The sequence below is a fragment of the Topomyia yanbarensis genome, unplaced genomic scaffold (genome assembly GCF_030247195.1).
Source record: "Topomyia yanbarensis strain Yona2022 unplaced genomic scaffold, ASM3024719v1 HiC_scaffold_65, whole genome shotgun sequence".
Lineage (NCBI taxonomy): Eukaryota > Metazoa > Arthropoda > Insecta > Diptera > Culicidae > Topomyia > Topomyia yanbarensis.
This window is the reverse complement of record NW_026683880.1, coordinates 51,833-76,526: the sequence shown is the minus strand read 5'-3', so window position 1 is coordinate 76,526 and position 24,694 is coordinate 51,833. Positions and strand designations below refer to the sequence as shown.

Genomic DNA, 24,694 nt, shown 5'->3' with positions numbered 1-24,694 from the left:
GGCCATTGCAAACTCAATTATCACATGGCAACTATTCAGCGCGCTGAGTCTTTTTCATGTGATCTTTGTGAATCCGACTACGGAACCTCATATCATCTGATATGCAACTGTCCAGCGGTAGCGCAATTGCGATTTCGAGTCTTCAGCCGTCCTTATATAGACGAAACCATGTTTGGTCGACTGAAACTCAGAGACATACTAAAGTTTCTTATCCAATGTGGTAAAGAGCTTTAGGCTTATTCGCAGGCAAGTTGAACTACTTGTGAGTTTAACTTACCTGTTGTTTATTTTTGTTTTGTGCTGTTATTTTTCCCTCCCTTCCAATTCTACTTCCCCACACCTCCTTGTCCTTTCCTTCCGCTCAGGAAATGATGAAAACACACGGCAAGGCACAAATCCCCGACTACGTCCGGGGAACGTGCCATTTGAGCCAATATATTCTGATTCCTGATTCTGTTCGGGCAGACTCGCAAACATAGACACATTAGAAATTATGACGAACAGTATTATTCAACTTCCGACAAAAATCGTTGCAATCTTCAATTGCAACGATTAGCTCTCTTTATAGTTTATAAGTTAGTTTATAAGATTTGTTTAGCTCCTTATTCACAAGACAAGTACCGTAAACCGGGGTGACATTGATCACTTTTCGAAGTAATCATTACATATTTTTCGACGTAACACATTTTTTTCAAGTTTAATATTTTTAAACCATGTACTGATGTATGAAGGACATGATTGGATGGTTTTACCTGAAATTCTCTGCTTACCACTATTTTTTCAAAAATCATTACAATTTGAAGTCCGTTTTCATATTTCGGGGTGACTTTGATAACCTGTATGATCACCCACATTAAGTTCTTGATGTCAATGTTTTTCATTCAAATGTTTGTTTAAACTGATGTTAAAAAGATATCCATTGTTAAATAGATGTTAATTGGTATTGTACACAGCATTTCAATATACTGTAAAATTCAACTGACCAAAATTCGTATAAATCGGGTCTAACTTGAATAAAAGTATCTAAAAACATGTTTAACTGCAAAATTTGTTTTATTTCAGTGGTTTATCAATTAACAAAGATTTTCATCTATTTTAACATATTGGAGTATTGCATATAAAAAAATATTGTGAATTTACGCTTTCACAAAACAATTTTTTTTAAATAAGCAAGCTCTCAGAAATCGATTTGGCACATCCGATACCAAAGAAAAATAAAAAATCGCTTGGAATTTACTATTCTTGCTAAAATCTATGATTTATTTGTTGTATAAAAAATAGACACTTTAAGATGCTTAGTCAAAATAAAATAAAGTAAAAGTTTAGATTTTTGCATATTTTGTACTCAAAAATCGAATAATGTACTCAAAAAGTATAACAAATCACTACTTCATAAGTTTAGAGCAAAACTCATTACAAATTCGAATTATTAGGCAGACTATTCTAGCTAAATATGTAATCTACGAAAAAAGTTTCGAGTGATCAAAGTCACCCCGACGATCAAAGGCACCCCGGTTTACGGTAGGTTTAAAACATCCTACTGAAAAAAATACTTAACTGCGAAAGCATATTATATCTTAATAATAATTAACTGAATCATGTAAACAATAGGGATGAAAAGTCACCACTTGTGGCTGAACACCTAATATACTAAATTAGAAATGTAATGTAAACAAAACAATATAATCAAATAGAAAATAATATATAAAAAAAATATATATATATATATATATATATATATATATATATATATATATATATATATATATATATATATATATATATATATATATATATATATATATATATATATATATATATATATATATATATATATATATATATATATATATATATATATATATATATATATATATATATATATATATATATATATATATGTATGCCCCGACTATGTACGGGGAATCCATTAGGATGGGGCATTGTTATATGGAAAAACGTAATCATAACTGCATCAACCGAGCACAGCACTTTTTTGGTTCCTTTTGGGGTCCCAAATAAATGTGCAAAATTTGGGGTCGATTGGTGTTGACCCGGCGTAGCGCATTGCGTTTGAAATTTGTATGGAGATTAGTATGGAAAAACTAACTTATTGCATTTTTAATTCTACAGACTACAATTCTTTCTGCAGTATGCCAACAAATAGATAGAAGTGTAGTCCATGATATTCTGAACAACTTTGCCGAGGGATGTATGGTGTTAGAATGTCTCTAAACCAAGTTATATCTGTTCAAAATTCGATACATCGAATTAAATGCCAAAAATCATTTTTATTGCCAACACTGCGGGTGTACCAATGATATTTCATATAGCATTCCAAAATAACATAATATATTTTAGATTTACCACATTGGTATGTTTGTATGAATTATTCAAAAGCCTTAGCTCAATTTCATGAGCGTAGGTAGTTGAGCAATAGAGTGTAGTGAGTGGTGAGGGGGGGGGGACTTTAATATGTAGAAATTCGAACTGAAATATTGTCGAGTTGGAATGTTTAGATGAATTTTTTTTTCAAAGCGTTTACACAATGTCCTACGCATAATAGTAACGATGAAATAAATCATACTGTATCCCTTTGCCTTGACTTATCAATAGAAGTTACGTTACAGACTGAATAAACTGCACTCAAAAAATAAATCACTTTGATTTCATGTGATTATTCACATAAATACAAATGTTTTCATTTTCGACATAGATTACGTGATTCATATAAATCACATGTAAAAACTATGTAGCGGCTATGTGAATAGCATATAAGTTTTAAATGACGTCAATCTTTGATAATCCAGCTTACGTGAATTTCATGTACGAAAAAATTAACCGCGTGAACCGACACTTGCTGGGTTGGTATTGTGTTCTTCGAAAGGTTTGTATTATTGAATTTATTTGCATAATAGATAAATCTGATATTCTATTTACTTTAATTTCAGGGATCGATTGGAAGAATGGCCAAATTCTCGGTCCAAAGTTACGGATCAATTACTTTTTAGCGCGGTATGTGCTATGGAATGTGTTTAATGTTAAAGTTCTAGTTTAAATGAATGCCTTATAATAAATTGTAAAATAATCAAAGAAATAAATATAAACATCTTAGTGTTTGAAAATTAAAAATACTTTTATTGTTATATATCAGTACCATACAAATCAAACTATCTGTTTCAAAGATAAAATATATCTGGCTCATCAAATAGAAGTTACATGTTTTCTGTATACTGCGCAACGGAGATTCACGTAATAATTGCATAAACACAGACATGCATAATATGTTGGACTTCATGTAATTAATACGTGAATTTCCTTTCCCAGGTATATGAAAAACACGTAACTTTGACCTGGTGAGCTAGATAAATATTATTTGATGAGTCAGATACTGATCTATCGGTCTATCCTACAAAATGTACGTGAAAAGTGTGGTGGATGAGATTCACATATGTTCTCATGTAAAAGCAACGTGATTTATTTTTTGAGTATGATGTCGAGTTGATATGTCAGAGGATTGCATTGATTATATTTCGGTTTAATATGCATTATGATTTGATAGCATGCTCATTTCGATTCTGTTCGATCACCTGAAGCAAAAACTGCTGTAGGGATCTGGTGGATTTCATGTTGAAATCCAGAAATTAGCTGCACGCCTCGTGATCGAACAGTTTAGACCCGTTTTGTCAGCCCCTTGGCGAATTTTAGCCTGATAAAACAGGGACATTGATAAAATCGGGACATATATTTTTCGGTCTTTTAAACAAACCGAAGCTCTTAAAATATTCTTCTTTGGTCCTTAGATATAACCTAGCAACCTTTTCTAATTATTTACTTTAAGTTTCCCTTAAGGGGGTCTGACAGTGCAAAATTTAACCAAAAATTAATATTTTTATTTTTGCAATTTTCGGATCTCTAAGATAAGAAATATATGCCCAAGAAAGGATTTCCTCGAATTCATCTTGGTTCGTCTGCTAGAGCCCATCAAACTACCAACTAACAATTTTCATATGAAACTGATACAATCGGGTCAAAAAGCTGATAAAATCGAGGGTGGATAAAATCGAGGGCTGATAAAATCGGGTGCTGATAAAACCGGGTCTCCACTGTAATACTATACCGTTTGCACAGTGAATAAGTAACAAAGCAATAGGTTAAATTGACCGCTTGTTTAACTGATATAGCTATAGTGGTGCGATTTTTGATTTCTTTTTTGAGCGAGATGCGAAGGGAGGCTGATTGATCATAATAAATACTACTAAACTAGCGTGACGAATGAAAATTTTAATAAGTAATCATTATAAACAACGTTAAATTCATAATTTTGTCATTTTTACTCACGTGCTAAGGAGTAACAAGCAATTGAGTATGTCGAATACAAGCTTTAGTAAGGATTTATATCTACCCTCAGGTACGGGGTCCCCTTGTCCAAGCGCAGTAAAGCCGGTACTGGTAGCAAAATCAGTCGATTCCGCCAACCACAAACCACCAAATAGCTACAGATGAAAACTCGCAAACAGCAAGCGTTCGTTGCCGGCAGCAAAAACTGTCAAGTCATCCGGATTGTAACAACGTCCGTCGTCCACGATGCAATCAAACTTCTGCAGATATTGGTAATTCGATGGCAAATGTTGCACCAATGATTCATCTCAGGTCATAAATTACATCAGTAAAAGAAGTGGTGAATAGCTTCCTTGATCTGGGTGGTTTGTTGTATAAATTGTTCGATGAATGAGTGCTACACGATATTTAGCTTAACTCTAAGCACGATGCCGTGGAACGCGAAACGCGTTTCCGTCACCGTTGTGATCGATGGAGGCGCGTGGTGATTAGTAATATAATAAGTTTGATAACCTTCAAAATTGTCTAAATCTGAAGGATTGTAAATCCAGAAAAACAACAATTTAACAAAGCACCAAATTTATATCTTGCAACAATATGTTCCATTGTGTGAAGCTTGAATCGCAATTATAATACAATGACGAACCGAAAACTATTACTTATCCTCGAACTAATTAGTTACAATTCGAAAGTTACACTACAGATTTTTGTAGCAATACAATTTAATTATATAAAACTGTGCTCCCTAAAACAAATATTATGAACTTTTTACGAAGAGTTCCATATTCTATGTGCATCTAGCCAATTCCAAGCAGCATTGAGCAATTTTGAAAATTTTAAAACTTTATTCCTTTTCTCTCTTCACCAGGACTTTCGAGTGCTGAAAATCCTACCGAGCGACTTGGACGAAGTCGAAGACATCAAACAGGTCGGCAACGAGTACTATTTTAAAAAGGACGTAGAAGTGATTGATGACTCCGAGAACGAAGTTGTGCCCGTTGCGAAAAACGAGCCCAGAAACGACACCGCACAGTTTACGGAAACACTTGACATTGTGGTTCTTCCGCCGCCCACCAGAGACGTCGATGTCTACGAGAGCAGCTTCGACAGGGTGGACGATAGTGGCGGTGAAAGTGATAAAAGCACCATCAATTTGTTCGGATTGATTGCCCCAACCGTGGGCTCAGGTTTACAAAGCAGTACTAGTCAAAAGCGAGAATCTACAGCTGAAAGCATGGCAACCCACGAGAGTTTCTACTCAACACAAATAACTTTAACTGACACCGGGAAAGTGAATGTTACTCGACAGAGTGACCATTCCACCTTGGGGACGCTGCCACCCACATCAGGCAATGGTTCGAGCGGTCAGGAAAGCTTAGAGAAATATCCGGATGTGGAGTCAAATGAAATTGATAAGGATGCCAATAAGCCGATCAGAAACAGTACCGAGGATGATTTTAGTTTTAACAATAAGACATTCAGGAAAATGCAGGAGACTGTGTTGGAGGAAATGAGTGATAAAAAATACGGAGGAAGGGAAGGCTACCCGGTAACTTATGACTACGATGACGAGGACGATTTAGAGGAGGACGATAACGAGGATGACTATGAGGAAACGGAGAAAATAGGCCATAAGAAATATATCAGGTGAGTACGTGAGCTTTCAAGCAACGGATGAGGGTTAGATTTATCTAAAAAATCTACTTCTTCAGCTTGCTTGGAAGTTGAATCTATTCCCATTCCCGCATTATAGTGTCGTAATCCATTAATGTTTATGGAGAAACAACATGAATTATGCTAAGTTAAGGGGATGACCTGCTTTGGGAGGTAAAAAGGTGTGTTTTCACTACACAAAGGCTAGCCTTTTACAAATTTAGGTATTATGTACATACATTTGAAGAGCCCAAACAAATTTTTCATTATAAAATGTAAAAAGCAGAGTTATGGATTATTTAGTGAAACAACTCGTTAATATAGTACCTAATTGGCTGGAAAAGCTCAGCTAGTAATTATTTATTTTGCAAATTTCCCGAATTTGAACAATTTTGGGCATGACCATATTTTTGTGCATAAGGACACAAGACCTAACATAAAGTATGGTTTTTTAGTGTTTCAGATTCTCCTCGCCAGTAACTAACACCAAATTAATGCTATTCAGAAAAGTCAAAACCCGCACCAAATTAGCGATAGCCTGTCACTAAAATTCAAAAAGTCACACGTCTTGCGTGAACACAGTGATATCTCGATAGTATGTACAGAGGCTCTGTTTGCCAACGAGGAATCTGAACCGAAACTGTCGTTTGATATAAGTACCAAACGCATGGTACTATGCAAATTTCCCAAATAGGAAAAATTTTGGAGAAGATCGGTTTTTTGTGCATAAGGACACAAGACCTAACACAAAGTATGGTTTTTAGTGTTTCAGATTCTCCTCACCAATAACTAACAACAAATTAATGGTAGTCAGAAAAGTCAATACCCGCACCAAATTAGCGATAGCCTGTCACTAAAATTCAAAAAGTCACACGTCTTGCGTGAACACAGAGATATCACGATAGTATGTACAGAGGCTCTGTTTGCCAACGAGGAATCTGAACCGAAACTGTCGTTTGATATAAGTACCAAACGCCTGGTACTATGCAAATTTCCCAAATAGGAAATTTTTTGGAGAAGATCGAATTTTTGTGCATAAGGACACAAGACCTAACACAAAGTATGGTTTTTAGTGTTTCGGACCAACTTAATGCTAGTTAGATAAGTCCAAACCAGCACCAAATTCACGTTAGTTTAGCGTTCACGCAAGACGTGTGACCTTTCGAATTTTAGTGTCTACCTAGCGCCAATTTGGTGCTGGTTCAGACTTATCTAACTAGTTGGTGTTGGTTACTGATGAGGAGAATCCTAAACACTAAAAACCGTAGCATAAGGTTATGGTTTTGTGTCCTTATGCACTAAAGGAAACGAGGAGAGGCCGAAACACTAAAAAACCATAAATTATTTATTTATTTGTTTTATACATCAACAGACATATTAAAACCCCAATGATGTTGGCCGTAATATTTATCCTATTTATAATAATCAAGTCGTATACAAAAACAATAGTCATACCATAATTTAAAAAAAACGAATGAATTTTGTTAACAAACTGATTAAAAAGTCTGGAGAAACGTATACACAGAGTTTCCCGAGAAACGTTGAAATCGAATGCTTAAGCGACCTGGTTAAAAATTCTTTGTAGATCAGTGATGGATCCATATATACTATAGTTAGTGCGTCGGAATGGTAATCGGAACATAATGTTATTGCGTAATACTCGAGATGCGACGTTTATGTTAATTTGTTCCAAAATAGCTTAGTCATTTATACGACATTGCAGAGTGTCAGCGATAAACAAAGCTCTTCCGATATTCTTTTGAACATACAGAGTTGGATCAGCTGACAGTTTTCATATCTAGGTAATCGGAAAGGATCTCTCCATGGCAATCTACAGAGCGCGAAACTCACAAAGCGAGGCTGCACGGTTTCAATTCACTCAACGCCGTTTTTGCGGTATGGGTTCCACACTTCAGAGCATCATTGTAGGATTGATCGCAATAAAGAGCAGTAGAGCGATTTGAAACAATATATATCCGTAAAACTTTTGGCTATACTGAGGATGAACCCCAGTGCTCTAGACGCTGCACCAACTGCATAGTAGGGTGTCCCAAAATGACATCATGTTAAAAAAGTCATCGGGCTCACTTCTTAAATGAAAGGTTAGGGTATTAGGACCACGTTCTTCTTCGGAGTGAGTTTGCTAAAACGCTTCCTACTGGTGGCGACTTTTGATTTTTTGAAAAATGGGCCGATTTTGGATAAAATTTCAAATGTATGCCTGTTGAAGTGATCCTGAACTGTCTAAGATTTTTTTTAGCATTTTTTTTATTTTTCTGGAGATCCAAACGGAACAGTTTGGTTAGTTAGTTTGTACAAATTTTGAATTATAAGAGCGGCAGAGCCATTAAAACTTAGCAAAAAGTGAAATTTTTTGTGCTTTTCAGTATTTTTTCTTCAAAACTGGGTATCTACAAAATTTTAAAAGTACAGAAAACACTTTATATAGTTGAGCCGAATTTAGGGGCGTAATTTTGCTGAAGAAAGTGTATAGCTACGGCTAATGGGGTATAAGTTATTTACGTTTTTGTTAAATAACCTTTTGACATTTTATGATATTCATAAAAATAACACTGTTCTACAAAATAAAACAACTTAAGTGGGCTTAGTCCGCATATTATTTTTCGGAAAATAGAAGGAAAATGATGAAAAATTGCGTTTTTCGCTTGTCTCTAGTACATCAGAATCGGCTTTTATGAGCATTTGACGATTTTTTTAAAAAATATTTTCTATATTAATTGCCTCCTAGCGGGCTTGAAAATCACTAAAATTAAACAAATATGTCGAGTTAACGGCAAGTTATGGCGTATATTTGAAGGTTGAATTGATTAACCTACTTACATTTTGTATATAAAATCTTATTTTCATGTTAGGAACTTTGAACTGGAGAAAAATGCAAAAGAGTGAGGTGAGTGTTGAAAAACTGATATTTACTGTTTAGATCACATAAATCCGATATAGTCAAATTTGGGGCAAATATCCTCGAAAAAGTTTTACAACAGAATACAGCGCATCTTCTGACACAATCGTTTTGTTGAAGATGCCTCCTAGAAGTAATTATGGAGAATTAACTCTTTAAAAAATAATTAGAGACTTGGCGTCATTAGCAAAGTTATTATTTTTATAATTTAAGTTACAAAAAAAAAATCATCAGATGCTCATTAAACCTCGTCCTGACATACTAAAGACATACAGAAAACGTCATTTTTCATAATTTTGCTTCTATTTTTCGAAAAACAATGTGTGGTCAAAGCACATTTGAACTGATTTACTTTTTGGAACAGAATTATTTTTGATAAATTGCTAAAAATGTCAAAGGTTATCTAACAAAAACTTAAATAACTCATACCCCATTAGCCATAGCTATACACTTTCTTCAGCAAAATTACGCCCCTGAATTCGGCTCAACTGTATAAAGTGTTTTCTGTACTTTTAAAATTTTGTAGATACCCAGTTTTGAAGAAAAAAAGCTGAAAAACACTAAAAATTTCACTTTTTACTAAGTTTTAATGGCCCTGCCGCTCTTATAATTCCAAATTTGTACAAACTAACTAACCAAACTTCTCCGTTTGGATCTCCAGAAAAATAAAAAAATGCTGAAAAAAATCTTAGACAGTTCAGGACCACTTCAACAGGCATAAATTTGAAATTTTATCCAAAATCGGCCCATTTTTCAAAAAATCAAAAGTCGCCACCAGTAGGGAGCGTCTTAGCAAACTCACTCCGAAGAAGAAAGTGGTCCTAATACCCTAACCTTTCATTTAAGAAGTGAGCCCGATGAATTTTTTAACATGATGTCATTTTGGGACACCCTACTGCATAGTAGACGTGTGGTTTGTTGAGAATTCAGAATCACTCCCAGATCTTTCACGTGACTAACGCGTTCAATGTATGTTTCTAGTAGCCGTCATAAATAAATCGAATCCTTCCGCAAACATCTGGAGATCATCCGCTAAGGACAATCGTGGAGTTTTCAGAACTATATGTACACCATTGAAGTATAGTAGAAAAATCAACGGTCCCAAGTGATCATCTCCTATTACAATCGCTATCTCTCGGTCTGTGAGGTAGGATCGAAACCACTGCAAAACAATTTACACGATTTATTACAAATCATTCCATTTTTGCTACTGCGATATCGTAATTTATCTTACCGAAAGCGACAGATAAGTCGCAGCTGATCGACCGTCCAGACGTTGTGTCCTGTTGATCTTCACATAGGTGCTGCTTACAGTAAGCCTGAAGAGGTTCCATAATCACCTGGTCACACAACTTCGAGACAGCACTCGATGAAATGATTCCACTGTAATTATTGACGTTTCGCTTTTTACCCTTTTATTGGACTGGGAACATGTTCACGTATTTCCTGCAAGGTAGAAAAACTCCTCTAGCAAAAGATGATCGAAAGATGTGAAGAAGCGAAGTAATCAAAGTTTCAATATGACTTTCAGGATAACGAAAGGGAACCCGTCGGGTTCCTGAGTGAAAGATGATTTAAGCCGAGGGGAAGCTCTGATAATCATTGTTGCATCGGCATCGATAGCACTAAAAACTTGGACTACAATGGGAGCTCTGCTAGCAGCGAGTTCGATTTGCTCAATAGTTAGTGCCTCATCTGGTAATATATTCGCGATTTTTCCGATAAAAGTGCTCATATGATGGCTGGCGTCCAAAAGGGGCCAACCCACATTTTGCATTTTTTACAGGAAATGGATAAAAAACTTCCGCATTTCCAAATTAACATTGTTTTTATTCTTAAAATACACGATTTTATTAGTAGTTCAGTAGTTAGTATCCATATTGTCTAGAAAAAATAAGATCAGAGTTCCGCACTAATATGAAATAAAGCGCTAGATGCCATACAGCAACTTTTACAAAGACACCATAACTCTATGACGAAAGTTAATAATTGTATTGTATGTTTTATTTTAATTTTCCGACCACAATGTACCAGTTTTCTTTTGATCCCTTATTGCTCGGTCAACTTTCAATGTAGACACAGGACACTTTTACTGGAATTTTCGAAAAATTACGCTCAACAATAGACATTCGTGCAAGAAATATATATTAGATAGAAAATACCGTACATGAGCGGCAATCACCTTCAGAAATGACTGTTTGGACCGAAACGTTAACGTACAATGCAATCCAACATTATTATATCGAGTTCACTAATATGAGAGCCACAACATAACATTTACTGATGGCGAATCGATAGTCTACTTTTTCTTAAAATATCAAAAAACGAACGAGAAAACTCGAATTTCTATAAAACACGATGTGGGGTTGGTCCCTTTTGGACGCCAACAAGTACTGGGGTTACTTCCATGGTCAACGTTTACTGCTAATAGCAAAAAACCTACAAATTATTTTCAAATTTCTCAAATGATAATTACCAAAAAATGTGGGTTAGCCCCTTTGGGAGCCAGCCATTCAATATCTTGTGATGTGGTAAAGGGTTTCTCGCATCAAATTACATCACGGCAAAAACGCTGTAGAAAATTACCTAGTTGACAAATCCTTAGCAAACTTTTAGCATATTTATTTCATTCAACTTTAATACCATAAACGTACGCTCTCACCATACGCTTAACTCCACTCATTAGGTTCTGTACAGCATCTGGCAGCAGCTTCCTCTGTATGGAAACCCATGTTCATGTCCACCTCAGATTTGACCTCCTTGGGATGGTTCCGTAATGTCTGCTTCATAATTGCCCAGTATTATTCAATGGGCCTTAGTTCCAGTGCACTGGGAGGGGAGTTGTCCTTGGTTACGAAAGTAACCTTGGCTTTGGCTTCGTACCATTCCAAGACAACATTTGAATAGTGGCACGAAGCTAGATCCGGCCAGAAGATTGTAGAGCCCTCGTGTTACTTCAACAGAGGAAGCGGACTCTTCTGTCCTTGAGGTAGATTTCCCCGTTTATAGTCCCGGTAGTTACGAGCGGCGCACTCCACGTCAGCAGATTGCTTGCCAAATCATGTATTTATTGAAAAACTTTCAAAGTTTCGGCTTCCTTACTTCCTCCGGAACATCAAACTTGTTCTGGGCACAGAACAGTTGCCCCGAAAGCTGCCGAAAGTCCGTCTTGACGTCCACAATGACACAATGAGGCTTCATCAGCATCTGGGTGTACGGTTTCCGGGCCCGTGATTTCCACATCGTATTTTGCCGTTGGTCACGATTTTGAGCCTTCTGCATTTTGTACGCATGGCCACATCCCTGACCGAAGCATTAAAATTCCACTTGAACGCTTTTACTACATGTTTGTGATCCTGAACGCTAATAGAAGATCCATTCTGACCGCATTTCTTCTTCCGTTCGATGCTCAGAGTTTTGTAGCAACGTTTAATCACACGACTCACCGTTGACTGCACTATTCCGAGTTTTTTCCGATGTCCCGATGACGGATTGAGGATATTGCGCAAAATAAATTCGGGGCGTTGCTTTTCAGGTGACGCCATTTTTTCCAATTTTGGAAAACTGACAGCAATAAAAAATACAGTGTAAACAATATATTCTAAACTACTTCTACCCAATTTTTCAATAAAAAATACCCAATTTTCTACTGCGTTTTCTGTGATACAATTTAATGTGGGACTCCCTTTAGCTGTGTTCCCATTGAGAGTCACGGATGGCGGCAGTCCAGATTGCTTGCGCTGCTCATTAACATATTTCCACAAACGTTTTGGGACGCGACATAAAATTACGCTGACTATTTTGCTAATATAGAAAGAAGCAGTGTTGACTGGCTCGTTTATACGCATAGTTGAGACTGACGTAATAGTTTCTGAGTGGTATGCTGCGATACTTGGAAAACCTCCGCAGGGCAGCTAACCAGTACGCTGGACTTTAACCGTCGCAGCGTACTCGTTAGCCATGAAGGACCGATTTGTCGATGGTGAACTTTCTTCGGAACATGCCGGCCAATAACGTACACCAGAACTTTGGAAAAAACTTGTGGTTGGAACTGTGGTTTCGACATCTTCGGGATCCAGCATATTTCCATAATCGATGGAGGAAATTGGGACGGTCTGCTATACTGCGATGGTCAGCTTCACGAAAATCGTAGGAGAGCGGCGATACTTCGATACTACGATATCATGCATACTAGTTTTACCAGAGGAGAGCCATCACTATTGATGTGGCGGAAACCTGATCGCTGACAAAACAAAGGTCATGGGGGCGATTGATCTCATTAGCAATAGGATTGATGGGCGGAGAACGGAATGATCGGAATCCGGATAAAAAAATCCATTACGGAAAGATTTCCATGAAATGCTGGAAGGATTAAAATCTCCTAGTACCATGATCTCATCAATCTCATAAGTATCTTTAAGGATCCTAAAACCCGAGCTGCAGTGTGCTTCGACATATTCGATGTCACGAGCGCGGTCGGGTGAAACATACAAAAGGCCTCTTAAGCCTTAACTACTGGAAAACAATGCAGCACCTGAAGAAACTGAAAGTATGGTCGAAATCTGTTTCTGCATTCACTTCTTCTTCTCTGGTAATAAACTAAACAAAAGCGGTCTTCTCTGTTCTGGGATTTTCTGAAAAGTGTAGTTACAAGAAGCAGTTTATTAATCAATATCAATATCACTTGCAATCATTGTAACACGAATTTTATCAGAACTCCTGCACAGGAGCAGTTTGGTCACTACTTTGGAATGACACCTTCAAGGATAGCACAAAAGGTGCTGAAAGAGCCTCCATGTTGCATCATAACCGATTTTTGAAGCACAGTTTTTATTCCAACAGATGTGATGAAAGTGGCAGCACTGGCGAATCGCCCGGACGTGTTGTCGTTAACGTCCAATATTTTTTCAGTGATATATATTCAACAGAAAAATGAAGTCAATCGTTTAGTAGGTAGTTTTTCCTGTTGAGTTACGTGTTAGTAGGTTGAAATATCACGAGAAAAGTGTGATTTTGCACAGAACTTTGCCATTGAAATATGTTAAGGTTGCACAGAGAATGCGCAAAATTCGTAAACGAAAAAAGCAGTTTTTTCCACACCGTATGTCAGATCTTCATACAAATCAATCAGCAGTACTGTAACAACATTCTACACACGCTGATTGATTTTTATGAAGATCTGACATATGGTGTGGAAAAAAACTGCTTTTTTCGTTTGCGAATTTTGCGCATTCTCCGTGCAACCTTAAGCAAGACGCGAAAAAATACGTCCGTTCATTCCGCTTAGCGCCGGCATCGCCGCCTGAACCTGAGTAGCTGATGCAGCAATTTCACGGATGGAGGAGAATTCTTCACAGAAATCTCATGAATTTGTTTATTCAGAGCAGGTGAGATCGTTTCACGTTATTTTTCAATGCTTGTCTACCTTCATAAATATTTTTCTTTTTGTACATACGTGCCAGAATAAAAAATATTTTTTATTCTGGAAGTGCGAATATATTGCAAATATCCAATTGATACGTGGATGTATTTGCGCGGGGCTTATTGTATATGAAGGCGGCCTCAGAATGTACCTGTAGGAACAGGCATTCTTGAAATGGGTCGTTGGGTGTACAATCGATGAAAATAAATATATTATTGCATAGATTCAGACAAGTTTCTTCCACAAAAGCACTGCCAGACAGTGGGAAATGGATTGTATACACACACACACACACAATTTCTATTCCAACAGATGTAAAAAAACTTTCCGGCTTCAACGATAAATCCATGATGAGCGACGAATTTATCCTCGACACCGCAAACTCGAACAACCAGATAATAGCCCTAATCACCCGAAGGACCCTTGCTTACACCGCAGGATCGACCAGCAAAGAAAACCGTTTTGAGCTTACCAAACAAACAAATTTTGAGTTTTTGTGATCCTGATCCAAATGATTTACAAACAAAATGAAACAATCTCACCAGAAAATCTATGTTACATTTGGAACAATATTTTGTGGTCGATCATGTCTTCTGTCCACTCGCTCTTAGCTCAATGTTCCTCTTCATTGATCCATACCCTCAGTAGCGACCTGGGTGTCAAGCTTCAACTCAAAAATCGAGCCATCCTCTGTCATCAAGTGTATTAGATACCGACAACCAACAACACAAGTTGACACTGATCACTACTGAAGCGCTTGCGACACTTCGTAGAAATTGTGAAAAGGGCGAATAGCAATCAAATTTGCAGAAACAACTATTGAAAAATTGACGTGAGCCGAAAAATTATATAACATTTAAAAAACTGAATTTATAAAATTCACCCTAGAGAGAACAAGGGAAAACGCTTTAAATTAAAAACCTTTAAAGATACAATTACAACATTTTCAACAAAGTTCTTCAGAATTGACTTCTCTACATTTGTTGAATGAAAGATTGTGTTCTCCTATCTTTTTCGAGATTTCATGCTCTTTTTATTTCAAGAATCGAGAGAGCCACCCTAATTTTGTTTTCTCCAAAAGGAAGTGTATTGTAGAGAATTGTTCGTTACGAAGACGCTGAATGTCTAGTACTAACGGTTTATAAGTTCTGGATTTTCGACCAAAAAAATCGATTTGTCCATAGTGCCTTGGTCAATATTTGTTTCTCTCTGTTTAATAAACCAAAGCTGCTACAATATTCTCGTTTATTCCCTTCTGATTATTTAGTATATTTGCAAATCGGGTCAAAAAGTTGATAAAACCGAGAGTGTACATAATTGGAGGTTGAGAAAATCGAGTCTTTACTGTACTGTAAATAACGAAAATAACGGGCTTGATAAAACGATTTATTACATTTTAGGCACACAAAAATTATAAAAAATGTAGTAAATATCTTCAACATCAGCTTTGTCTAAAAGACTAAAAACAGCATATGGCTAATTATCCTGAAATTGGGATTACTATTTGAACAAATTGGTGTTTGGTGGGTGAATCCTAAAACGACGGCAGGCAGGAAAGGGTTCAGTAAGAATATCTCTAGCAATGTTGTACTTTAACGAAAAATACATAGTAACAGATAAAAATCAAACAAAGAAGTCTGCTATGAACCTATCAACAATAATGGAAAACATTCAGCATTTTCTTCCCTACAAAAAATTATTATGGTGCTCTCATCATCTGGCCACTTTTAACGATAGATTATGTACTCGCTGTTATCCATTCTTCCACACCAAGAAATGGCAAATCTCATGTACTTAAACTCTTCCCAAAAGACTTTTCGCCTTCGCGTGAACATTTACCACATAAAAGGGCTTGATATTGTCAGTTTATGTATTTTATCGGAATCACATCGCTAAATTTGTACACACCGGACGTTAGTTTTAAACCTAGACAATTTCGGGTATTTCGAACAAATTTACGTCAATATTAGAGATTAACCAGTATATTTCATACTATCATAATTAACGATCACTATTACGGCCATGAGGGGCTCTCACCTTCCTTTAATACCCTACCGTACAACGCGCTTTTATCACGAAACATCGTCATGCGTTCGGTTTCCTTATTGTCCAGAAACCAGCCGAAACCAAACCCGGCCATCGGTATGATAGCCAAAATGTACTGTTTCGTAATTCCGAATACCATTTTATTCGAGCCTCTGCTGGCGCAGTTTCCACTTGCGGGTGTGCGATAAATCTGCAGCAATACTACTGATAGTTAAAGTTGGGAAAATTATTACAACACGATAGCGGCGCCAGAGGCTCATCAAAGACATCGATCTGAAATGGGAAATAAGTGAATTATTTACTTTAATTGATACAAATAATCAGTATTAAATTTTACCTGCAACAGATTATGCAAACACTTTGACGGTGGTCTGCTAAGTGTTACTGTCAATCGATACTGTTGACAGCGTAACGCAGTGCAGAGCTGCCAGTTGTACAGATATTGCTTTGCGTGTAAGTCGTCAAAGCCCTACAAGCAGAGTTAAAAATAATCGAAGCTCTTTTTTGACGGCTGAAAATGAACATGATGCTACTGGCGGTGAATAGAAAAAAATATTCGTTCAAATATCCATGTTATTCACCCGGATAGAATTTTACAATAGCATTTACCCTACAAACAATCATAAAACAATAAATATTATAGTTATTACTGTTTCAACATTGTTCGATGCCAAGTTCTCACAGTAGATTTACAATAAAATTCATGTAACAATAAATTTCACTGTTCAGCAAAAACTGATACAGTGCAATCACACTAAATTTTACTGTTTTCGAGAAAAAATGTATGGAGAAAAATTGATTTTTTTTTAACGTTAAGATACATAACCACTCCCCATTTTCACTGTAAAAGTCTATTTTACATTGAAATTTACTGTAAAAACGTTCAAGTTTATTGTTTTTGTATTGTAGCATAACATTGAAACTTACTGTAAATTATTGTAAAATTACTGTACTGTCACAGTGAAAATCATGGTTTTGTTACTGTACATTTCTATTCGGGCATTCAGTTGAATATCGTACAATATATTCATTTCACTAATTATCTAGGAAAATGTTTTCAAATGCCGGTAAAGCATATGAAACAACAATCATTCGCTTACATTGTGCCAGGGCCTACTTTGATGCGTTTGATTCGTTGCTGCATGATCGCTTCGTGTAATAATCGGAGACGAATGAAAATCTGCATGGATGAATGGGCGGTTCGTTCGTTTGACGTTTTCAGCTGCGTCACTGAATATTGAAAATGAATGCGGCTGAATATGGTTAATTTTCATTCAATGAATTTGAATATTTTTAACTCTGCCTACAAGAAACTAGCTCCAACATCCTACAAAACATCGAACGAAGTGGATCGGCGTAAGGCGTTCGTAACTTTGATGCAAAAATGGACATTATGTGCATTTTTTTCTAATTCGTTGCAAATTTGATGTACATTTCTAGAGTGATCTGCCCCTTGGTGTAAACCTAGGTGTAATTTCAAACAACAGTATTGACTGAATCAAACCTGAACCTTGTTTATCACTACACTGTAAAAAAACAAATCTAATTTTTATGAGTCATTTAAAAATTATATGTATATTTAAATCTATGAAGCAAAACATGATTAATACGTGCTTCAAATACAGTAATGTTTCGATTATGTCACTATGCCTTTTGATACTCGTTTATATCACCCTCGATTATATCACGCTTTTTGAAAAACAGACAAGGCACACTACTTTTTGATCCAATTAAGCCACATGCTGTGTCCTGGCACTTTTAGGATTTTTTTTACAATTGATTTGCTTATTTACATATAGGGAATGAGCCTATTATTAGGTTTCGGACTATTTCGTTAAGGGTTTATATATGATGAGGTCGGTCAAAAAGTCGAACTTTTTTATTCTTTTATCTTAAAGTATAGATTCTTAAGAAAGTATCTGAAATTTTTATAGGGCTTTAAGTAGTAGAAGCAAACTTTTAGCGCTGTTCATCTTGTTCCTTTAAGTGAAGACAGGGCGTGGCGTGAAACTTTAAGCGTGAATAATCTCGAAATCATGTTTTACCAAGACGTTGTTGCAATGACTAGGATTGCCGAAATATTCTTCGACCGATTTCAATTTTAGTTTTAAATTCTTCGCAACTTATTTGCCGTGTTCTTAAGAGACCGTCTGGAGGGACCGTTTGGTGTAGCAGGTAAACAAATCAACTTCCTTTTTAAATTGTTGATAACTAATAAGAAAATCGAAAAAAATTATGAGAAAAACAAAATACGCAAGATATGGTAGGTATGCCTAGATATGCATTTTTTCTTGAATCGATGTGAATACTTTTCTTTTGAAAGAACAATATCAACAATTGGTGATGGGGCTATTGGATGTTGAAACAACGAGAACTGAATCGTAATCTCTTCGAATGTGGCAGATTCCTTCAAGTTTAGTTTTGGGTGATTCAACTACTTTAAGAAACGGTATGTGCTACGTAAGGTGAAGCTGTGTGGGGAAAAATTATCCACTGATGCCATACCGTTTTACCCAATGCGTTGAATAAAGATGGCAGACCCTGCCCTAGCCAACGGCATCAAATAGGTAGTGTGATTATAGAAGCATGGCAAAAATAGGCTCATTACCCTACTTTGATTTATTCTTTTGATTAACTTGACCTTTTTATTACTTTTTGTTTATAGAAATACATGGGTTAATGCTTGAATGTACTTTTTTGGTTTGTTTTGAATATATCACGCTAAAATACAGACCGACCGTGATATAATCGAAACATTATTGTATACAATGTTTTAGCACGCCTCATAAACTTTATATACCTTTGAAAAATATCATTTCAATACGTGGCAACACATGAATTCTATATGCTAGCAAACAAATAACTATTATGTGTGACACATAATTTTAATGTACTTTAGTGATTTTAATGTTTCTACACATATTTAAGATTGTTTAAGAAATTAAAAAGATGGGTGACACATGAACTTTAAGAGTTGTATATATATTTATCATGTGTAGAAGGGATATTGCAAAAATACATAATGTTTCACACATAATTTATACAGAACAGAAAAATTGTTAATTAAAACCAAAATTCGTTTATTCTTACTGATTTTTTTCTGTGTGTACTCGTAAAGTTGTATACCTGGCATCCCTGAACGTAACGCCTATGCGTCAAAAATCGATTTTATCTACATTTTGCGTTCTTCATCACGCGAGTGTTCTGTGTCAGTGTCAGTGCAGGTCACAAAGAGGAACAAGGAAAATGTCAAAGTTGTGCGTGTAAATTTTGTTCTTCAGCAGAATTTCCATAGAGACTAGTAATTTACCACGTTGTTCGATACAATGGCCGATCTGGACGATTTTTTCGCGAAAAAAGACCGCAAAAAATCGAAAACAAAGAAATTTGCAACGGCGGAAGAGCTGGCCAAAAGTATCGAGGACACATCAAAGAAAACTACCGAGGCTAAACCCCGGAAGGTGACCCCAAACGTGGAAGGAAGCGAACCGAAAGTTCCTGAACCAGTCGAGGAGGAGTGGAAGGAATTCGAGGAAGAAAGAAAGGATTACAGCGGTCTCAAGCTAGCTCAGCTGAATATTTCGGAAGAGGATCAAAACCAGGTCAACTATGGAGGTGACGAAAACGTATCTACGCCGGGAGAAAATGAAGGTGAAAAAGGTGGTGCCGAAAGTGCGGACAGAAAAGCTTCTGGAGCATGGAAGATGGTGGATTCTTCGGATACAAACGAAAAACAGCAGCAGCAGCAACAACAACCGCAGCAGCCCCAGCAATACGTAGCGCCGGCACTAAAAAGTCTCCGCATGAAAAGTAAGAAAGGAGCACCGGATTTGAAAAACGAAGAATTCTTCCCAACACTCGGCGCGGAAATACCGGATCCGTCGCGAAGCAAAAAAGATTCCACCTTCGAGGAAGTGAAACACGGTGGCCGTGTCCGGCCATCGGATATGCCATCAGCGGCTCCCCTGTCCGTAGGAAACAGATTCACTTCGCTAAGTAACGATGCGAGCTAGAGCGCCGGTTCCGGTCTTGCCGCTTGTTTTACCCGCTAAGGAACCAGAACCTCTATCAAGCCTGGATCCGGCTATTTCCCGACGGTCAGCTAGTATGTTAGGTTTTGAGTCCATTTTTTATCTTTCCAATGCAAAGTGGCAAAATATCCCCCGAATGTGCTCCATAGACTGCTGCTTATTACAGATTAGAGTAAGTCACTACTGAATATAGTAGAATCGTCGTCCATGCCGGGTGCTGCATTTTATCCAATCGTGCCAGTGCGCGAATCAAAAGAACTTTCAAATTGGTGTGTACACTAATAAAAAAAAAATCAAATTTTTCAAGTTTCTCCGACAAACAGAACTATCCTGCATGGGCGAAGAATAAAACAGTGAACAGTGTTTTATCGATATTATTGATCCTCTATTAAATATTTGGTTATTACCAATGTTTAGCGAACGGACGAACTTCTCGATTAAATGGCATCTTGTTATTCAAAATTGTAGCCCAATGTTTCAGCGACCTGTTACGACATACTCTCATACTCTACAGGAAAAGCTAACTTATTTTTGCAAATTGCTATTGCTGCATTGGTTTTGTATTCAATAAACAATTGTAAACAATACATTTTCGCTTTTATTTCTACTATCACCGTCTAGTTACGCAGAAGAAAGCTAAGAGTTGAATTATTCGGGATAACTGCATTTGTGTATTTTGATTCTGTTAGGGTTCCTGGATACCGGGTTTGAGACTGGAATTGCCTGATTCATGAAGAAATTAATACTTATTTACTTTTGTCAAAAGACCCTCTATATCATAATGGATGCTCGTTTGATTCGATCGTAGTAGTCTTCCGTTTACATAAGTTTAATGCCTAATGTTTTGTCAGCAATGCGAGTACGTGGCTTCTAGTGCAAAATATTTAATATTGAAATGTTATGGAGTATTATGGTGTTTTCGTTTTTTCTTGGTGCTACACCGGTGTAGTGCAAAGAAAGAGATAGACTGATTACACCCAAGTTTGAATGAGTGTAGCACCGACTACACCGGTGTAGTGCAGTGTCAAAAACGAATATGCCATTAGAAAAACAGTGATGAGGAGGAGTTTCCAAAGAATTTTACGCCCGTAGGAAGATCCCTTTTTTGTCGACCCTGTGCCACTTTGAGCGAAAATATCTACACATATAAAAAAGGGTAAAATAGGCTTGCTATTCTCGAATCTCGCTAGCACGATTGCATGGTAAATGCGCCGAAACTATTTTCCTCTGATTTCGTAATCCTTGACTCGTCGCTTATATTTACAGTGTTGTTCCCAATTAACTCAACCGCTCACACACAAGTTTTTTTTGCATTTTTACATATAGAGTTTAATGGGGTAAAGTGAAAATATTGTCGGTAGAGCAGAAGAGAGCAGCATCGTTCCATATCTTCGAAACTCGGACAAACTTGGTTGATTTAGTTATGTCTTTATTTCTGCTTCCAGTATTCAACGAACGCTTTTAAAGCACCCATTGCGCCAGGGCTTCCTTATGACACCCGGGTATCCGAAGTACTACATTGGAGACAGCGTCTGCCGGTGGACACTGTACGCCCAGCGACTGCAGAAAATTAAATTAACTATTTTAGATTTAGCATTGCGGTGTAAGTTGATCTCGAATTGATATCTGAATTTAAAATCTCGACTAATGGATGATTTTGTATTACACCACACAGTTGATGAACCGTGTAGAGACTACGTTGAGATTAGGGATCTGGCTACTAATCAGACCCTGTTTAGCAGCTGCTCCGAAAGCACGCGGCCGATCGAAGTGATCAGTCTGCAGGAACGTGTTGAGGTAAGATGGTTCATCTCTATTCTATAATACGACAAATCCTTTTTCAATACAATTGGTTCATATGATCTGAGAAAAAACGACTCGTCTTATTGCACCATAGCGGTAATCATACTATTTGATCCTTATGTAACTCTTACTTGTTTGTTCTACTTTTATCGTCATGTGATAAACGTGATGTCCCCGAATGTAGGTGAACGTTCGAACGGCAACGAAAGTCGCTTATCCAAAGCGGGGCGTGCTAATACATTACTCAGGTGAGAATTTTTTCGAATCATTTCATGCATAGAATTTAACGCTAAGCACATGTAACGTGAAATATTTCCCTTCACAACTGCATGAGGTTCGTTTCATTTCAATAGCCTGTAAAATAAAAGGAAACTTTCGCTTGAAATCTTTCCTCGAGCTTTGAAGCTTACACGGTTAAATAAAACAACCTGCAGAATAAGTTCTTTTAACTTACTTTTGAGTTGTGCGTCGCTTTCGCACTTATTAGTGTTGTCAAAAACAAAACGAGAGATTCGACTCAGTCGAGGTCTTTCGTGGAGGAAGGTACTTTTGAGTTGTTTGGGGTATACTCAAAATTAGGTAAATTCAACTTAAATTTGAGTATAAAAAACCTATCAATGAGTTGTAATTTTTGCCGTGGTTAAATGGAAACTACCTTCAACACGGTTTACCTAATTTTAAGTTCCCCCACGATACCGCGAGATTGAGTCAAAGGAACTCAATTTTAGGTAGTTTTTCGTTTCCGTGTACCTTATGAAATTGTTTGGCTATTAAGGCTAGTTTACAGTTCGGAAAACGTGTCACGGGATTTAAGTCCCTGTGTATTTTAAATGGAGCTCGGGATTTCAAATCCCGCGACGGGAAATGAGTCTACACAAAAATGACAGTTTTCCTGAAGTGTAAACCCAACCGCGGGAAACATCACGGGATTTTAAAACTCTCCACACAGAAATTCGAATCAGCCGGGAACAATTCAACACAAATTGTTTCCGACGGGAAAAATAGTATTCTTATAAGGTTTGCAATTCGCTGCATGTTTGATACTGTTTGTATTTTTAACAAGCAGCAGAGTTTTTGGTTTGACAGTTTGGAGAGATCTCGGCGGGAAATTTTCCCTGATCAAATCCCGACGCCAATCCCGTGCGAAATCCCGTGACCCATTTCCCGAACTGTAAACTAGCCTTTACCGACGGACGTGTGACCATGTGCTAGTCGTAATCGTTATTGTTTTGATCTCTGAATACGGTGATAGTAATGATACTACCGATACTACCCAAATAGAATAATTTGAATTTCTTATGAATGGGACTCGTAGGCTCTATGGGATCTTCTGGGCTAGTGCAACGATCACACTAAAACATTTTTAGGTGAACGTAGTTTATTTCGGGTTATATACCAAAATAAGATTGAGAATTCTATTGGATTGCTACTCGAACATGACTACTAGTTAGTAGATCCAGTTCAATGCGCTATTATTACCGAACTTAATAGTATGTTGCACCCACGAATCATGATAAATGCACATGGTTCAGTTGTTTTCCCCAAGATTCATTCTCTCGACCAATCTCGGTACAATAGCTAGCCAGAAAGAAATAGCACTTTTCCTTTCGATTCTTGAAATTACTACTTACCCTTACCACACACACACTGCATTAATTTGTCCCGTTCTTGCACAAGCGCATACCGATCCCCAGCATACAGCTGATAGCACAAACCATGGCACATCCGAAATCTCTATACTGTTTTTAGCTTGCTTTACATGCTTGTTTTTTTTCTCTATCTTTCTTTATTTCCCACCACTATCCCACTCTAGCACTCGGCTGCGAACTACCGTCGCCGACACCGCCGCATATGACGCTGGTCCGTCGAAGCGAGCGCCGCGTAAAGTACGTCTGTGATCCTCTGTACGTATTTCCCGACACTGCTGTGCCCAGTCGCGAGTTGGTCTGCACCAGTAAGCACACGTGGAACCGGCCGTTGCCAGCCTGCGTAGGTGAGTACACTGAAATCGAACTTATAGACATCAACTCTGGAAAGGACTCTTGGTGTGTTGGATATTGATGCGACATTTATTGCTGCCCCTTACGTGGTAAAGGTTCTTACTACGCAGATTTTATCAGGATTAATTTTAATCTAACCAATTTAGTGTTAGCCCGCACATCATGGGCACTTATTTACGCTAGGAGATTATGTGAGGGTCCTATGAAGCGTGATTGTAGTGGCGTTGTATTGTGCCTTCTCGAGTAACCCTATATCCTCGAAGGAAAACAGCAGACGCCGGGTCGTGCGAAATAAGTTGTTTTTGTGCATGTAGTTACGGAAACGATCCATTAAATTTAGATTGGATCTACTGCAATGGTGACGTAAAATTCTCGAAAGAGACAGTCCTGTATGCAATATGTTCATCGGTGAAGTGACGGCGATGTAGTTGTGCACGGTTTTCGCCTTGGCGCGTATCAATGAATAGTGCGAAGATGT

General features: G+C 37.3%; 3 protein-coding genes across 3 annotated transcripts in view; 2 read left to right on the top strand and 1 right to left on the bottom strand.

The window, feature by feature from the left end:
- Positions 1-4,502: 4,502 nt before the first annotated feature.
- Positions 4,503-24,694, top strand: part of LOC131696052 (uncharacterized) — a 47,000-nt gene continuing 26,808 nt past the window's right edge. Inside the window, exons 1-6 of the mRNA XM_058984578.1 lie at positions 4,503-4,613; positions 5,210-5,988; positions 21,859-22,016; positions 22,089-22,210; positions 22,401-22,464; positions 24,030-24,209. Coding sequence (XP_058840561.1) covers positions 4,503-4,613; positions 5,210-5,988; positions 21,859-22,016; positions 22,089-22,210; positions 22,401-22,464; positions 24,030-24,209 — 1,414 coding nt within the window. The remainder of the gene's footprint in view (positions 4,614-5,209; positions 5,989-21,858; positions 22,017-22,088; positions 22,211-22,400; positions 22,465-24,029; positions 24,210-24,694) is intronic.
- LOC131696055 (NADH dehydrogenase [ubiquinone] 1 beta subcomplex subunit 1-like) lies at positions 16,303-16,827 on the bottom strand. The gene is made up of 2 exons (XM_058984581.1): positions 16,720-16,827; positions 16,303-16,655 (listed from the first exon to the last, which is right to left on the bottom strand). The coding sequence occupies exon 2, from the start codon at positions 16,519-16,521 to the stop codon at positions 16,351-16,353; it is 171 nt and encodes a 56-aa protein (XP_058840564.1). The 5' UTR covers positions 16,522-16,655; positions 16,720-16,827; the 3' UTR covers positions 16,303-16,350.
- On the top strand, positions 19,588-21,002 carry LOC131696054 (protein CDV3 homolog). The gene has a single exon (XM_058984580.1). It carries the CDS (start codon positions 19,709-19,711, stop codon positions 20,393-20,395), a length of 687 nt encoding a protein of 228 aa, XP_058840563.1. The 5' UTR covers positions 19,588-19,708; the 3' UTR covers positions 20,396-21,002.

Bases quoted from the DNA above. Each gene is read 5' to 3' on its own strand.
- LOC131696055 (XM_058984581.1), bottom strand. From the start codon at position 16,521: ATGGTATTCGGAATTACGAAACAGTACATTTTGGCTATCATACCGATG.
- LOC131696054 (XM_058984580.1), top strand. From the start codon at position 19,709: ATGGCCGATCTGGACGATTTTTTCGCGAAAAAAGACCGCAAAAAATCG.